An 18185-nucleotide genomic window follows, 5' to 3' on the forward strand; every position below is an offset into this window, starting at 1 on the left:
TGAAATACATTTAACAGAAACTTTGCCATTTCACCCATTTTTACACATACAGTTCAGTAACATTAATTACAGTCATCATGTTGTGCCACCATCACCACTGTCAATTTCCAAAACATTTTTGTCACCCCAAATAGAAACTCAGCCCCCTTAAGCAATAGCTCTGCATTCCTCCCGTGCCCCAGCCCCTGGTAACCACTAATAGATTCCCCTCCCAGGTTTTTTTAGTGTGGTAAAATATATATAACAGAATCGTTGGCTATTTTTACATATATAATTCAGTGACATTAATTATATTCATCCTATTTTGCAACCATTGCCAGTACTCGTTTACAAATGTTTTCATCACTCTTATCAGAAACTCAGTGCCCCTTAATAAATAACTCTACCTTCCCCCCTCCCACCTGTCCCTGGTAACCACTAATAAACTTTGGTTTCTCTTGAATTAACCGATTTTAGATATTTCATATAAGTGGAGTCATACAATATTCTTTTGTTTGTGACTTGTTTCACCAGCATAATGCTTTCAGGGTTCATCTATGTCATAGCATGTATCAGAACTTCATCCGTCTTCATGGCTGAGTAGTTGTGTTGTTGGTTCCAACTCATACTGACCCTGTGTACAACAGAATGAAACACTGTCCTGATCCTGTGCCATCCTGACAATCGTTGTTACAGCTGAGCCCATTGTTTTAGCCCCTGTGTCAATCCATCTCGTTGAGGGTCTTCCTCTTTTTCACTGACCAAGCATGATATCCTTCTCCAGGGACTGATCCCTACTGATAACATGTCCAATGTATGTGAGATGTAGTCTCACCATCCTTGTTTCTAAGGATCATTGTAGTTGTACTTCTAAGACAGATTAGTTTGTTTTTCTGGCAGTCCCTGGTATATTCAGTATTCTTCCCCAACACCATAATTCAAAGGCATCAATTCTTCTGTCTTCCTTATTGATTGTCCAGTTTTTGCATGCATGTTAGGCGATTAAAAACACCATGACTTGGGTCAGGTGCACCTTAGTCTTCAAGGTGACATCTTTGCTTTTTAACACTTTAAAGAGGTCTTTTGCAGCTGATTTGCCCAATGCAGTGTGTTGTTTGATTTCTTGACTCCTGCTTCCATGGATGTTGATTGTGGATCCAGGTGAAATGAAATCCTTGACAACTTCAATCTTTTCTCCGTTTATCATGATGTTGCTTATCGGTCCAGTTGTGAGGATTTTTGTTTTCTTATGTTGACGTGTAATCCATACTAAAGGCTGTGGTTGTTGATCTTCATCATCAGTAAGTGCTTCAAGTCCTTTTCACTTTCGGTAAGCAAGGTTGCATCATCTATATAATGCAGGTTGTTAAGGAATCTTTGTACCGTCCTGATGCCACGTTCTTCACATAGCCCAGCTTCTCAGATTTTTTGCTCAGCATACAGATTGAATAAGTGTGATCAAAGGATACAGCCCTGACACACTGCTTTCCTGACTTTAAACCACATGGCGCCCCCTTGTTCTGTTAAAACGACTGCCTCGTGATTTATGTATAGGTTCCTCAAGAGTACAAATAAATGTTCTGGCATTCCCATTCTTCACAGTGTTATCCATAATTTGTTATGACCCACAATGTTGAATGACTTTGCGTAGTAAATAAAACACAGGTAACATCTTTCTGGTACTCTCTGCTTTCAGCTAGGATCCGTCTGACATCAGCAATGATAGCCCTGGTTCCACGTCCTCTTCTGAATCTGGTCTGAATTTCTGGCAGTTCCCTGTTGATACACTGCTGCAGCCGCTTTTGACGGTCTACATCAAAATTTTACTTGTGTATTACTTTTTCTCTATAATATTAATGATATTGTGCAATGATTTCCACGTTTGGTTCGATCACCTTCCTTGGGAATAGGCATAAATATGGATCCCTTCCAGTCAATTGGCCGGGTAGCTGTCTTCCAGATTTCTTGGCATAGACGAGTGAGCACTTCCCAGTGCTGCATTGGTTTGTTGAAACATCTCAGTTGGTATTCAGTCAATTCCTAGAGCCTTGTTTTTCACCAGTGCCTTCAGTGCAGCTTGGACCTCTTCCTTCAGTACCATTGGTTCCTGATTATATGCTACCTCCTGAAACGGTTGGGCGTCGACCAGTTCTTTTTTGTATGGTAACTGTGTATTCCTCCCATCTTCTTTTTTTTTCCTTCCATCTTCTTTTGATGCTTCTGTGTTGTTTAATATTTTTGGTATAGAATCCTTCAGTATTGCAACTAGAGGCTTGAATTTTTCTTTAGTTTTTTTAGCTTGAGAAATGCCTAGTGTGTCCTTCCCTTTTGGTTTTGTATCTCTAGGTCTTTGCACATGTCATTATAAAACTTTACTGTGAGTAATATTACATAGTATTTATATACCATATTCTGTTTTATCCATTTATCTGTTGATGGACGCTGGATTGTTTTTACTTTTGTGTACTGTGACTAGTGTCTCAGTGAACATTGGTATACAAGTGTCTCTTTGAGTTCCTGCATTCAGGTCTTTTGGGTTTATACCTAGGAATGGAATTGTTGAGTCATATGATAGTGAGGAACTGCCAAACTGTTTTCATAGTAGCTGCGTTGTTTTACAGTCCTACTAGCGGTAGATGAGAGGTTTCTAATTTCACTGCATTCTCAGCAACACTTGTTATTTATTTATTTTGGAAGTAGTAATCCTAATGGGGGTAAAGTGGTATTTCATTGTAGCTTTGATTTGCATTTCCCTAATGATGAATGTGTTGATCAGTTTTTCATGTGATTATTGGCCATTTGTATATCTTCTTTGGCGAAATGTCTGTTCGTCCTTTGCCCATTTTTTAATCAGGTGTTTCCTTTTTTTTGGTTGAGCCTTAAGAGTTTTATATATACACCTACTGCTTATTTATCAACTGTTTTGTTATCTGACATTTTGCATTTGTGACAATGTAAAAAATCTACTCTCCGACTATTTTGCGCATTAACGATGTACATCTGGCAGTAATGAATGCCAGGGTCTGATGTCAGAATTAGGCTGGCTGTGATGGTTAAGGTTATGTGTCAGCTTGGCTGGGCTGTGATTCTCAGTGGTTTGGCGGTTATGTAATGATATAATTTGACAGTTATGATGTAATTTGGCAGTTATATAATGATGTAGTCATCTTCCATTTTATGATCTGATGTGGTCATCTCCATTTTCACTTAACACAATTTTTGCATTCTGACCTGGTCTTTGGAACCTAACCATACCCAGAAGTGGTTATATCCAGAAGTGGTTATATTCTGGACTTTAAACCCTTATCAGATAAGTGATTTCTAAATATTTTCTCCCATTCTGAAGGTTGTCTCTTCAGTTCGTTGATAAAGTCATTTTGCACAAGTTTTTAATTTTGATGAAGTTCAGTTTACCTACTTTGTCTTTTGTTACTTTTGTGCTTTTTGTTGTCATATCTAAGAATCCATTGTCAAAGCAAAGTTTTGAAGTTTTACCCCTCTGTTTTCTTCTAAGAGGTTTATGGTTTTAGGTCTTATATTTAGGTCATTGATTTATTTTGAGTTAATTTTCATGTATAGTGTGAGATATGGGTCCAATTTTATTCTTTTGCATGTGGAGATTTCATTTGTCCCACCAGCATTTGTTGATAAGACTCTTCTTTCCCCTAATGAACGGACTTAGCACCCTTGTCGAAAATCAGTTGATCATTGGTGTTTGTATAGGTTTATTTCTGCGCTCTCAGTTCTATACCATTGATCTATATGTCTGTCCATATACCAGTTTCACACTGTTTTGATTACTGTAGCTGCTTAGTATAGTTTGAAATCAAGGGTGTGAGTCCTTCTAGTTTATTCTTCTTTTTTTAGACTGTTTTGGCTATTTGGAACCCTTGGCAGTTCCATGTGAATTTGAGGATTGGCTTTACAGGTGCTCTTAGTTTCTCCATGTGAATTCAAGTTACGGTTTACCGTCTTCTTAATTTTTCCTGGAGGATATTGTAAAGTGTTAGTAGTAGTAGCGTCAGAACCTTGGGATAGTGACCAGGAGCAATGTAAAGCTTATCCATATAAGGTAGAAGTCAGACCTATCTCCACTCTCCAACCTTGCCAATTTCAAGGCATGGCCCCTCCCAGTGGGGGTGACAAACTCACCAATCTCTTCTCAGTAGGTCACAGACACTTCAGCTGTATAGTAGGCTCTAGTCACCTCATTTAAATAGTCTGTAGTCACTTAATTGGCATTGTATTTACCAGTACCTGCAACGTGCATATCAATCACAGGGCAGGCTGTTGCCCAGGGCCAGGCAAAAAGTCACGTTTGTTTACAGCTTGCCCAGGAAATGTCAGTTAAACTGGATAAAAGTAACAAATACTCTGGGGTAGAAAATTTAAGACAAAGGTAACTTCTCAGAGATTAAGGGAAAAATCTCTCAAACTGGTTTTCCAAAGAACCAAGAAAAAAAGCCACATAAAGGAACTCATTTCACCACAGATACTGTTTTAATACTTTTAGTGGGCAGGTGTGGTTGCGATGTTCCCTTAGTTTTTGTTTGTCTAGGATTGTCATAACTTCTCCTTTTTGAAGGATAGTTTTCTGCATATAGAATTCTTGGTGCACATTTTTTTTTTTTTTAATTTTTATTGTGCTTTAAGTGAAGGTCTACAAATCAAGTCAGTCTCTCGTAAAAAAATTTATACACACCTTGCCATATGCTCCTAGCTGCTCTCCCTCGTGTGAGACAGCCCACGCCTCCTTTTCAGTCTCTATTTTCATGTCCATTTGGCCAGCTTCTGACCCCTCCGCCTTCTCATCTTCCATCCGGACAGGAGCCGCCAACACAGTCTCATGTGTCTACTTGATCCTATAAGCCCACTCCTCACCAGCATCATCTTCTATCCCATAGTCCAGTTGAATCCTTGTCTGACGAGTTGTCTTTGGGGATGGTTCAGTCTTGAGCCAACAGAAGGTCTGGGGACCATGACCTCCAGGGTCCCTTTTGTCTCAGTCTGATGATTAAGTCTGGTCTTTTTATGAGAATTTGAGGTTGGCGTCCACTGTTCCCCTGATCCCTCAGGCGTTCTCTGTTGTGTTCCCTCTCAGGGCAGTCATCGGTTGTAGCAGGCACCATCTAGTTCTTCTGGTCTCAGGCTGATGTAGTCTCTGGTTTATGTGGCCCTTTCTTTCTCTTGGGCTCATAATTATCTTGTGTTTTTGGTGTTCTTCATGGAAACCCTGGTGGCGTAGTGGTTAAGTGCTACAGCTGCTAACCAAAAGTTCGAATCCGCCAGGCACTCCTTGGAAACTTTGGGGCAGTTCTAGTCTGTTCTATAGGGTCGCTCTGAGTCGGAATCGACTCGACAGCAGTGGGTTTGCTTTGGTTTGTTTTGGTGTTCTTCATTCTCTTTTGCTCCAGCTGGGTTGCGACTAATTGATGCATTTTAGATGGCAACTTGCTAGTGTTTAAGACCACAGACACCACTCATCTGTTGATGGGCACCTTGGTTGCTTCCATGTTTTTGCTATTGTAAACAGGGTGCACAGTCTTTTTTTTCAGCCCTTTGATTATGTCATTTCACTGCTTTCTGGTCTCTCTTGTTTTTTATGAGAAGTCAACTCTTAGCCTATACAGGATCCTTGTATGTGATAAGTTGCTTTTCTCTTTTCTGCTTTCAAGATTCTCTTGTCTTCAGCTTTCAAAAGTTTGATTATAGTATATCTAGCTGTTGATCTTCTTGAATTTATCCTGCTTGGAGTTTGTTGAGCTTCACATTAATGCTAATTTGGAAAGTTTCTCACCATTACTTCTTCAGATATATATTTTTAAATGTATATTTTATTTTTGGTGAAAATATATACAGCAAAACATATACCCGTTGAATATTTTATGCATCCTTGTCTCCAGGACAAGAATGACATTGGTTACATTCTTCATGTTGTGTCACCATTCTCGCTGTCTCTACCCTTGTTGTTTCGTCACCATTGCCTTAGACTTAAACCGCCGCTTAAACTTCTCATCTGTGCTCTGGAGTTACTGTTGTCAATTTGATCTCATATAGATAATTCTTTAAAAGAGTGCAGTGCTCAAGGTGAACGTTTTTTACAAATTTAGCTCAACTATAGTTTAAAGATGACATCAAGGGATAGTTTTGGCTCAAGGTTTAAATTCTTCAGATATTTTTTCTGCTTTTTCTCTCTGTCCTGAGACTACTACTGTGTGTACGTTTTATGTTCAGTTGTGTACCATAGGTCTCTGAGACTTCATTTTTCTTTTTTTGTTGTTCAGTTGACTTGTCTTCAAATTGCTGAGTCTTTCTTTGGCCAGTTCAAATTTGGCATTGAGTCCATCTAGTGAATCTTTCAACGTTAGAAATTATATTTGATACCTTTTCATAATTTCTTTCTTTTTATTCATATTCTTTATTTGGTGATACATCATTCTCATACTTTAGTTCTTTCTTCACAGAGTCCTTTGGCTCTTTAAACATATTTAAAATAGTTAATTTAAAATATTTGTCTAGTAAATCCAGTGTCTGAACTTCTTTGCATCCAATTTCTGTTGATTGCTTTTGTTCCCTTGTATGGGCCATACTTGTTATTTTCTTTCATGTCACTTAGTTTTTTGTTAAAACCTGGACATTTTATGACTAGTAACATAATATGACAACTCTGGAAATCATATTCTTCTCACTAGGGCTTGTTGTGCTGCTTGTGGTTGTTGTTGCTTGTTTGTTTAGTCTGTATTCTTTGTTGTGTGTGGCTCCTGAAATCTCTACTTAGTTTGCTGGTCAGCTTAGGATTGGACTTAGATTTCTTGTAACACTTAGAACCAGTAAATCTCTTGGAACCAGTGAATCTCCCAGCCTTTCCCAAGGCACTCTGTGTTCATTTTAAGGCACACCTTTAACACTCACCCAGGCAGTATGTAACTTTGCCTTAGCTTTCACTTCCTGCTTTCTTACCAGAAATGAGAGCTTAGGGCTTTCTCTGGCCATTCTTGAGTATACACACAGCCCTACACATGCATGTGGACTTCTAGATTCTCAGAAATATTTTGGAGCTTTTCAAAGTCCCCATGGATATCTTATTCTCTAGTTTTCGTTTTTAAGCTTTTTGGTTAGTCTGTTGTGTTTGATCCAGCTGTTATCCATCAGGCAGCTGCAAAGTTGAATTACTTGCCTGTAATTGTTTTTGACAACTCCACCATCCCACTGAGTCCCCTCACTCTCCACTTTCTCTTTTACCTCCTCACTATTCCTCTGCTGGGGAGAAGGCTTTTAGCACTGGGTGCACTCTGAATTAGCTTTGTAAGTGTGATCTTACCACCAGACAGGTCAGATAATTACAGTTCTTTGGAAATGAGGCTTCAGAAACACTCCAATTTGGTTCTATTTCCTCCAGTGGCTACCAAGCTTATTTGAGAGTATGGGCTATTATTTTTAAAAGCTATTGTCGCTGAAGGGTGTGGGATATGACTAGGACAAATTCAGACATCACAGATCTTATTGTTATTACCAAAATGAAGCAGTTTTTCTTGAATGAACGCTACCCGGTTGCTGCTAGCTTTTGTTTAACCATTTCGAGACTTCTGAAAAAGTTGATTCTGACAGTTTTTTCCCCTTCTTTTCTTGCTTTTATGGAGGGGCTGATTACCAGAGGTCTTTACTCTGCCACTTTTGCTGACATCATGCTCCAGTTCTATCTTCTTGAAGAAAACTTTTTCTTTTATAGACTATTCTAAAGGCTAGGCATTGCCTTTTTTTTTTTTTTTTTTTGGCTTAATTGCCAAACGAATTTTAGTTGGTAGAGGGTGGACTTTTTTCCTTTCCGTTATCGAGTAATACTCAATACAGAGGATGTATAATGACAGTCTCTACTGGTGTATCTCTGCCTTGCTCCGCAGAAGCTGCTTTAAAGGAGACATATGGGAGATTATAGGCCATATGTCTAAATAATGCATGTACTTTTTTTTTTTAATCTATTTCAGACACTCTCTACCAACTTTTACTATGACATAGAAGTATTTAGCTCTCTTAATTGCCTCGTCTTTTCTTCCTCATCCTTCTAATAGTATTTTGTTTCCTTAAGTAGTTACCTTTGTGACTTCAGAGAATATGTTTCCACCTTTATATCTCATGCCATCAACTATATGCAGTATTTGTTTGCTCCCCACTTTGTAAGATGAGGGTATCGAGGTATCTATCCTTTTAGCTCCCTTTCTTTTTTTCTGTTTTGCAACTTCTGTCATCTCTGTTTTTACATCTACATTGCTAACGTTGGTAAGATTTAGAGTCAGTTTTGTAAGCAACAGTGAAGTGTTATATTCTTTGCTATAGGTTGAATTTTTAAAAACATTTTTATTTTAAAATAGTTTACCATTCATAAGAAGTTGCAAAAATAGTACAGTGAGATACCGTCTCCCAGTTTTCTCTAATGATAATACCTAATAAAACCATAGTGCTTTGTCAAAACCAGGAAATTGATGTTTTTCTATGTACTTTTTTTTGGTGTATAGCTTTATGAAATTTTATCACGTGTAGATTTGAGTAACCAACTCCACAGCCAAGATAGAGAAATGTTCCATCTCAACAAGAAACTCTCTCGTATTACCTCTTAGTAGTTGTACTCTTCCCTTAACCCAAACCTCTGGCAGTCACTAATCGGGTAATATAATAGTCACATCAACGTTATTATATAAATGGAGTCATACAGTATGTAACCTTTTGAGATTGGCTGTTTTTCACTCGTCATAATACTCTTGAGATTCACCCAAGTTGTTGTATCAATAGTTTGTTCTCTAGTTTGATTTTTGATACTGAAACTCAGCACAATGTTTAGATTATCCTGCTGTTTTTAATTGTTTTTCTTTATTCTTATACAATTTGTACCTTTATTATAGTTGATGAAGTTTTCAGTTTTTCATGATATTAGATATTGTATCAAATATTTTTTCCTGCATATCTTTTTTCTCCAGAAGTCAATTGGTTTCATTATTTCCTGGAATTCATGTCTTCTTCATTTATCTTGTTTTGCTAAAATACATCCTTAGGTAACTTTCTAAGAAACTTTGTGGGAGATATATTTCTGAGCCTTTGAGCATCTGTAAATGTCTTTATTCTGTTTGTACATCTGATCATTAGTTGTTACGGAATTCTAGGAATCGTTTTCCCATAGAACTCTGGAGGTGTTCAGTTTTGTAGATGAGCAGTCTGATGCCTGATTGTTATTCTTTTAAGTGGTCTTTTTTTTTTTCCCCCTCCAGAACGATCTTCTTTATTCTTGGTGTTCAGAAACTTACTAGCATATGTTTTTAGGTGTTGATCTTAATTTTTAAATCATTGTGCTCAGCACTTAAGTGGGCTTATTTAGCCAGAAAAATCTACTCAGCCAAAGAAATATGCTCTTGAGTTCTCAGACTTTATCTTGGGTTGTTTCTTAGGTAGCTCACTCTTCATCAGCATCTCTCTCCAACCTGTTGTCCAGTTCCTTCCACGTCCGATGAGTTGTCTTCGAGAATGGTTCCTGTCCTGGGCCAACAGAAGGTTTGGGGACCATGACCTCCGGAATTCCTCTAGTCTCAGTCAGACCATTAAGTATGGTCTTATTTTATGAGAATTTGGGGTCTCCATCCCACTGTTCTCTTGCTCCCTCAGGGATTCTCCGTTGTGCTCCCTGTCAGGGCAGTCATCGGTTGTGGCCAGGCACCATCTAGTTCTTCTGGTCTCAGGATGATGTAAGTTTCTAGTTCATGTGGCCCTTTCTGTCTCTTGGGCTCATAGTTATTGTGTGACTTTGGTGTTCTTCATTCTCTTTTGATCCAGGTGGGTTGAGAGCAGTTGATGCATCTTAGATGGCGGCTTGTTAGCATTTAAGACCCCAGACGCCACACTTCAAAGTGGGAGGCAGAATGTTTTCTTAATAGAATTTATTTTGCCAGTTGACTTAGAAGTCCCCTTAAACGGTAGTCCTCAAACCCCCGCCCTTGCTCCGCTGACCTTCGAAGCATTCAGTTTATCCAGGAAACTTCTTTGCTTTTGGTCCAGTCCCGTTGAGCTGACCTTCGCTGTATTGAGTATTGTCCTTCCCTTCACCTAAAGTAGTTCTTACCTACTAACTAATCAGTAAATAACCCTCTCCCACCCTCCCTCCCTCCCTCCCTCCCCCCTCTTGTAACCACAAAAGAGTGTGTTCTCAGTTTATACTATTTCTCAAGATCTCATAATAGTGGTTTTATACAGTATTTGTCCTTTTGCATCTGACTGATTTCACTCAGCATAATGCCTCCCAGGTTCCTTCATGTTATGAAATGTTTCACAGATTCGTCACTGTTCTTTATCGATGCGTAGTATTCCGTTGTGTGAATATACCATAATTTATTTAACCATTCATCTATTGATGGACACCTTGGTTGCTTCCAGCTTTTTGCTATTGTAAACATTGCTGCAGTAAACATGGGCGTGCATATATCTGTTCGTGTAAAGGGTCTTATTTCTCTAGGGTTTATTCCGAGGAGTGGGATTTCTGGGTTGTATGGTAGTTCTATTTCTAACTTTTTAAGAAAACGCCAGATAGATTTCCAAAGTGGTTGTACCATTTTACATTCCACCAGCAGTGTATAAGAGTTCCGATCTCTCCGCAGCCTCTCCAACATTTATTATTTTGTGTTTTTTGGATTAATGCCAGCCTTATTGGAGTGAGATGGAATCTCACAGTAGTTTTAATTTGCATTTCTCTAATGGTTAAAGATCATTTCTTTTGAATTATTTTATTTCCTCTGTTTGGAATATCTGCTAGTCTGATAATGCACTCTAGATGACTCCTTTTTCTCTCTTTTGTCAATCTTTTTTTCTTTTTATCCTGCTTTCTGGAAAATTTAACTTCTTTCAAGAAAATTTATTTCTAAAATTACCATACATTAAAGCTGATCTTTTTTGGTGTATAATTCTATGAATTTTAACATGTATATAGTTTCCTATAATCATCACCAAAACTTTGCTTCCTAATGTTTTTATTGAAATTTTTATGTGAAATATTTACAGTCATGTTTGTAATTTTGTCTTACCTCCTTTTTCATAGCATCCAGTTCTCTGGGGCTATTAACTTTCTTTGGAGCAGAGCTCTCTACTTTTCCCAATTGGATTGATGCTTGGCTGCAGAACATTCTAGACATGGGATTGGCTGCAGAGTTAATGGAGATGGGATATGGGGGGAGTCATATATTTTATATATTTGACTTTCAGTTAACTTCCCAACCTTGAACCCAATGACTCATTCCTACCCCTTCTGTTTACCTGGCGTTTCAGAATTCTGAGCCTATCTGGGGCTTTCCAGGGCAGCAGGGCACCCTCCCCAATGCTTTCCTCTTTATAGGAACTCTGATAATAGATGATGGCACATACATGTTCCAGTTACATTTTCTGCTCTTGGAGGTTTATTGGTGGGTGTTTGAGCTACTTTAGTATGTTCTGGTGTTGTGGCAGTTACTGGTGCAACTGCCTAAAAAACAAGGAAGTTGGTCTGTGCCACATTTGAGTGTTGAGAGCCATTCATATGAGGAGATTCTTTCCGGAAGAGTGATTGTGTGACACTTTTGGTTTCTGTTAAGAGCTTGTCTGCTAACCAAAAGGTCGGCAGTTTGAATCCACCAGTTGCTTTTTGGAAACCCTGTGGGGCAATTCTGTTCTGTCCTGTAGGGTCGCTGTGAGTCAGAGTAAACTTGACAGCAATGGGTTTGGTTTGGGGCTTCTGTAAAGAAGATAAGGCTTGCAAGCATGTTCATAATTTCCTTTGTGTTATTGGGAAGGTACGGTTGCTGGCATTTGGAAATATTCAAGTAAATGAGTTACTTTTGGAGTGGAAACAGTTCATAATGCACTTCCTGGGCCATGGGACCAACAAGTACCGTATGTGTGAGATGTGCTTCATGGAACTTGGGGCTGATTTGGCTCACTTACAACTGGCACCCCATTTTTCCAGTAATAAAAAACTATCATCAAACAATGATTCAGCATCCATTCCGTTCGTGAAAAAACATGGCATCACCAAAATAGCCCCCCCAAAATATTAATAATAATTCATCCTTTAAAGGGTTATAGAAACTCTAGGCTTGCGCTTCCTCCTTCCTACTTCATTAGTTATTCTTCATTTGCTTTTCATCTTCCAGAGATTTGTTGAAATCGTTTATGTCCTTTTTTTCTTTTAATATTTTATTGTGTTTTAAGTGAAAGTTTACATAGCGAATTAGGTTTCCATTTAATAATTTTTATACAAATTGTTCCATGACATTGGTTACAATTTTCATAATGTGTCAGTATTCTCATTATTTCCATTTTGTTTGTTCTGTTTCTGTTGATCTAGCGTCTCTTCCCCTCCTTGTCCTCTCATCCTTGCTTTTGTGTTGACTGTTTGGTCTTATACAGTTGATTATTTAAGGGAGCGCATTACTCAGGGGTGATATTGTTTATTTTATAAGCCAACCTATTATTTGGCTGAAAGGTGACCTCCAGGAATAGCGTCAGTGCCACGTTCAAAGGGTGTCTTAGGGCGATAGTTTCAGGGGTTCCTCTAGTCTCTGTTGGCCCAGTAGGTCTAGCCTTTTTTAGGAATTTGAATTTTGTTCTACATTTTTCTCCATTCTATCCAGGTGTTCTGTTTGTTTTTATGTGTTCATATTTTTTAGTCTACTATTTTTGTTTATTCTCATAAGTGAGGAGATAAATCCACCATCTTTACTTAAATTCTTAGCTCTTTACCTCAAACTAGAGAATTCTCTGTTGAGAGTAGTTCTTTGTCTTTATTTAGGAATGAACTCCTACTCAAAAAAGAGTGTACCATATCACATGTAGTGAGCTTCATAAAATATTTTTCCTTTAAACACAAAATTGCTACAATTTGGTGATGAAATTTTTGTGTGTGTATGTTTTTAAAGAGCTTTATTGAAAAATTTACCCACTATGTGTTCATCAGTGATTTTTTTCTCTTAGTAAATTTATAACATTATGTAACCATCACCACAATCCAGTTTTTGAACATTTTGTCACTCCAGAAGTCTTCTTGTGCCCATTTATAGTCAGTTCTCACTTCTACCCATTGCCCAAGGCAATCGCACATCTGCGTTCTATCTCTGTAGATTTGCCTTTTCTGGGATTTTCAAATAAGTGGAATCATAATATAGTCTTTTCTCTCTGATTCTTTCACTTAGCATAACGTTTCTGAGATTCATCCGTAGTAGACCAGGTATCAGTAGTTCATTATTTTTCAGTGCGGAACAGTGTCCCATTATATGGGTATGCTGCACTTGAGGGTTATCCATTTACAAGTTGATGCACACATGGATCGTTTCCAGTTTTTTGGCTCTTATGAATAATACTGCTATGAACATTTGTGTACAATAAGGTTTTTCAGTGGACCTGTTTTCATTTTTCTTTGGTAGATGCTAGGAATGGATTTTCAGGATATCATGGTAAGTCTGTGTTTAACTTTTTGAGGAACTGCCCAATTATTTTCCAAAATGGCTGAACCATTTTACGTTCCCACCAGCAGTGTGTGAAGATTCCAGTTTCCGCAGATCCTCACCAACAGTTGTTATTATCCATTTTTTTTTTTTTTTTGGTAGCCATCTTAGTGGATGTGTAGTGGCATCTCATTGTATTAATTTGCATTTCCCTAACCACTAATGATGTTGAGCATTCTTTTTGTGCTTATTGGACATTTGTATTTCTTCTTGGGTGAGATGTCCATAAATCTTTTGCACATTTTTTAATTGTGTTATTTGTCTTAAAACTGAATTGTAAAAGTTCTTTATATATTCTGGATACAAGTTCCTTTTCAGATATATGATTTTGCAGATAACTTCTTCCAGTTTGTGACTTGTATTTTCATGTTTTTTGATGATATCTTTTCAAGAGAATGGTTTTTTCATTCTGATGAAGTCCAGTTTATTATTTTTTTCTATTGTCAATCATGATTGTTTTCATAGCTAAGAAATCTTTGCCTAATCTAAGGTTACAAAGATTTTCTCCTATTCTTTTAAAACTTCTTTTATACTTTTAGTGCTCACATTTAGGTGTGTGACCCATTTTGGGTTAATTTTTATATAAGATATTAAGTATGTGTCTAAGGTTATTTTTTTGCTTTACATTTTCCAGAAATATGGATACTTAATTGTTGCAGCATCATTTGTTGAAAAGACTATCCTTTTCCCATTGAGCTGCCTTGGTACCTTTGTCAAAAATCAATTGACCTATAATGTGAGGGTTTATTTTTGGACCTTATATCCCATTCCATTGATCTATATGTCTGTCTGTATGCCAGCACCACACTGTCTTGATTACTGTAGCTTTATAGTAAGTTCTGAAATTGGAAAAATATTTCCTCCAACTTTGTCCTTATTTTTTCAAAATTATTTTGGCTATCCTATGTCCTTTGCATTTCTATTTAAATATTTTAGGATCAGTGTCTGCAGAAAGGTTTGCTGACAGTTGACAAATTGTAGAATCTACAGATCACATTGGGGAAAATAGCAATTGTAAGAATATTGTGTCTTCTGATCTGTGAACATGGAATGGGTATCTCTTCGTTTATTTAGATTTGTCATTTCTCTAGACAGTGTAGTTTTCTGTATACAGCTGTTGTTTCCACCAAATTTATTCCTAAATATTTTTGATGCTATTATGAAATGGTTTTCATAATTTGTTTTTGGGGTTTGTTGCTAGTATGTAAAAATACAATCAGTTGTCTTATATTGATCTTGCATCCTGTGACCTTGCTAAACTTGTTTATTTGTTCTACTAGTATTTTTTGTAAATTCCTTAGAATTATAACCACTTTTATACTTGCTTTTTGGGGATGGAATTTGCTGACCTCTTCACTTTGCCATAGACAGAAGTCCCACCCCCTTATTTGTTTTAAAGGTTGTATTAATCGTCTGTGCTCTTAATCACTCGTCTAATTGTAACTGCTTGTGGTTGTTTTTTTGAAGTCTGATCATGACTTCTCTCCTGAGAAGGCTCTTTAATTAAGGATTTATATCTACTTTATGTAATTATAAATCAAATAGATCATTTGGTCATTTTTTTTTTTTCCAGGTTCCTCCCAACAAAATAGACTATGAGTATAGTGAACTTATATTATACCAGAATCAAGTGATGCGAGAGGCAGATCTATTTCAGGAATCCTTGGAACATATAGAAACATATGAGAAACAAATATGTGATAAACTTTTGGTGGAAGAAATTAAAGGTAAGTTGGCTTGCCTTTTTTTTAAATGGCTTCGATTACAAAATCAAACTATGTACTTTATTCTTTCCTAGCACTTAAATAACACTTGCTCTTTATCAGGCAGTATTCTAAGCACTTTATTATTAAGTCATTATTAACTTAATTGTCACAGTAACCCTATGATATAGTTACTATAATATCCATTTTAGTGATGAGAGGACTGAGGAATAGCGATGTTAAGTGACTTTCTTAAAGTCACATAACTAAGTATGCTGGGTAGAGCTGGGATTTGAGTCCAGGCACTTTGACTTCAGATTCCATTCTCTTAAAAAGCATGTTCTACAGCTTTCATATCACATATGTCCATATATAGTAAAATATTGTGAGACTAGTAGTAAATGATGACACTAGGATCAATCATTAAAGCAAAATTCTTTTATTTTCATTATGGGCTAATTATGAAGGCCTCAACGGCACTGAGTTTTTTTGATGAAGGCTGGATCCCCATAAATATTTTTAACAATGTTTATCAGTAAAAGATCAAGAAGATTTTTTTTTTCTCTTTTTTGCTTTAGGTGAATGTTTACAGAGTGCATTAGTTTCCCATTCAACAGTTCACACGCAGATTGTTCCGTGACATTTGTTGCTATCCCTGCAGTGTGTCAGCACTCTCCCCGTTTCCACCCTGCCTTCCTCATTTCCATCCCTCCACTTTCCCTGCTCTTCTTGGCCTTTTCATATTTGCTTTTGGGCAAATGTTGCCCATTTGGTCTCGTTCATTTGGTTGTTCTAAGGAGCACATGCCTTGTGGGTGTTATTGTTTATTTTATCGACAGATCTTTTATTTGGCTGAAAGTTAACCTCCGTGAGTGGTTTCAGTTTCAGGCTAAAAGGGTGTTAGGGCAATAATTTCGGGGGTTCTTTCAGTGTCTGTCATTCCAGTAGGTCTGGTCTTTTTTTTTATGAATTTGAGTTTTGTTCTACATTTTTTTTTTTCATACTAACTGGGATCTTCTGTTATGTTGCTGGTGAGAATGGGTGGTAGTGGTAGCCAGGCACCATCTAGTTCTGGTCTCTGGCCGGAGAAGGCTGTGGTTTGTGTAGGCCATTAGTTTTTTGGACTAATTTTTTCCTTGAGTCTTAGATTTCCTTCATTCTCCTTTGCCCCAGATGGAAAGAGACCAGTAGTTATACCTTAGATGGCTGCTTGCAAGCTTTTAAGACCTCAGAAGCCACTCACTAAACTGGGATATAGAACATGTTTGTGAACTATGTTATGCCAATTCACTTAGATGTCTCCTGAGACTATGGTCCTTAGCCTTCAAGCCCAGTAACTCAGTCCCACAAGATGTTTGGTTATGTCTAGAAAGTTTCCATAACTGTGCCTTCTTTGTGCTCTATTATGCTTGTGAATATACCACAGCACATGCAAATATGTATATGCAGTTACCCACAACTGTACCCATATATGCATGCTCATGTAGTCCCATGCACCCTTCAGTGTCCATTTAGCATACATATATACCGGTGTAACTGCTGACAGAGTTTTGGTTGTTATTACTGTTGTTGTAGAATTGTATATGGTATAGTCATTACTGTATTTGTCCTTTTTTATTGCATACATCCCGGTATCTTCATTTGCCTTGGTCACGTTGTGCTCACTTCCCCCATATTGTGTGTTGCCTTTCTCTCAATCAGAATTAACGCTCCTTGGAAACTCTATGGGGCAGTTCTACTCTGCCTTACAGGGTTGCTATGAGTCGGAATTGACTTGACGGCACTGGGTTTGGTTTTATTATCTAGTAAGTGATTCCCCTCCTTCTCCCTTCCATCCTTGGTACCCGTCAAAGAATATTGCTTTCTGTTAACTTTTTATGAAAGTGATGTCATACAGTATTTGTCCTTTTGTGATTGACTTATTTCACTCAGCATAATATCCTCCAGATTCATTCATGTTATAAGATGTTTCATGGACTCATCATTATTCTTTATCATTGCATAGTATTCCATTGTATGTAGGTACCACAATTTGTTTATCCATTTATCCATTCAGAGACACTTAGGTTTTGATTTTTGCTGCTGTGAATAATGCTGCAGTGAACATGGGTGTGCATATGTCTATTCGTGTCACTGCTCTTATTTCTCTAGTATAAATATCCTAATGGGGGATTGCTGGATCATATGCTATTTCTGTTTCCAGCTTTTTGAGGAAGTGCCATACTGTTTTCCATAGTGGTTGTACCATTCTACAGTCCCGCCAGCAATGTGTAGGAGTTCCAGCCTCCCCACAACCTCACCAGAATTTGTTTTCTGTTTTTTCGATTACTGCCATTTTTGCTGGGGCGAAATGGTATCTCATTGTAGTTTTGATTTGCATCTCCCTAATGGCTAATGATGGCGAGCATCTCTTCATGTGTTTGTTAGCTTCCTGAATGTCTTCTTTGGTGAAGTGTCTGTTCATGTCCTTTACCCATTTTTTTTTTTTAAATAATTTTTATTGAGCTTTAAGTGAACGTTTACAAATCAAGTCAGTCCGTCACATATAAGCTTATATACACCTTACTACATACTCCCGCTTACTCTCCCCCTAATGAGTCAGCCCTTCCAGTCTCTCCTTTCGTGACAATTTTGCCAGTTTCTAACCCTCTCTACCCTCCCATCTCCCCTCCAGACAGGAGATGCCAACACAGTCTCAAGTGTCCACCTGATACAGGTAGCTCACTCTTCATCAGCATCTCTCTCCTACCCATTGTCCAGTCCCTTCCATGTCCGATGAGTTGTCTTCGAGAATGGTTCCTGTCCTGGGCCAACAGAAGGTCTGGGGACCATGACCTCCGGGATTCCTCTAGTCTCAGTCAGACCATTAAGCCTGGTCTTTTTATGAGAATTTGGGGTCTGCATCCCACTGATCTCCTGCTCCCTCAGGGGTTCTCCGTTGTGCTCCCTGTCAGGGCAGTCATCGGTTGTGGCCAGGCACCATCTAGTTCTT

At 37.9% G+C, this 18185-nt stretch overlaps 1 protein-coding gene across 8 annotated transcripts in view; it reads left to right on the forward strand.

The window, feature by feature from the left end:
• NAA16 (N-alpha-acetyltransferase 16, NatA auxiliary subunit) overlaps positions 1 to 18185 on the forward strand; it is a 106478-nt gene that overhangs the window by 20098 nt on the left and 68195 nt on the right. For all 8 annotated transcript variants that reach the window (XM_023551248.1, XM_064270067.1, XM_010592582.3 and 5 more), the window contains one exon: positions 15064 to 15217. In XM_023551248.1, the coding sequence (XP_023407016.1) occupies positions 15064 to 15217 (154 nt within the window). The remainder of the gene's footprint in view (positions 1 to 15063; positions 15218 to 18185) is intronic.

The sequence above is a fragment of the Loxodonta africana genome, chromosome 17, assembly GCF_030014295.1.
Source record: "Loxodonta africana isolate mLoxAfr1 chromosome 17, mLoxAfr1.hap2, whole genome shotgun sequence".
In the NCBI taxonomy this organism is placed as follows: Eukaryota; Metazoa; Chordata; class Mammalia; order Proboscidea; family Elephantidae; genus Loxodonta; species Loxodonta africana.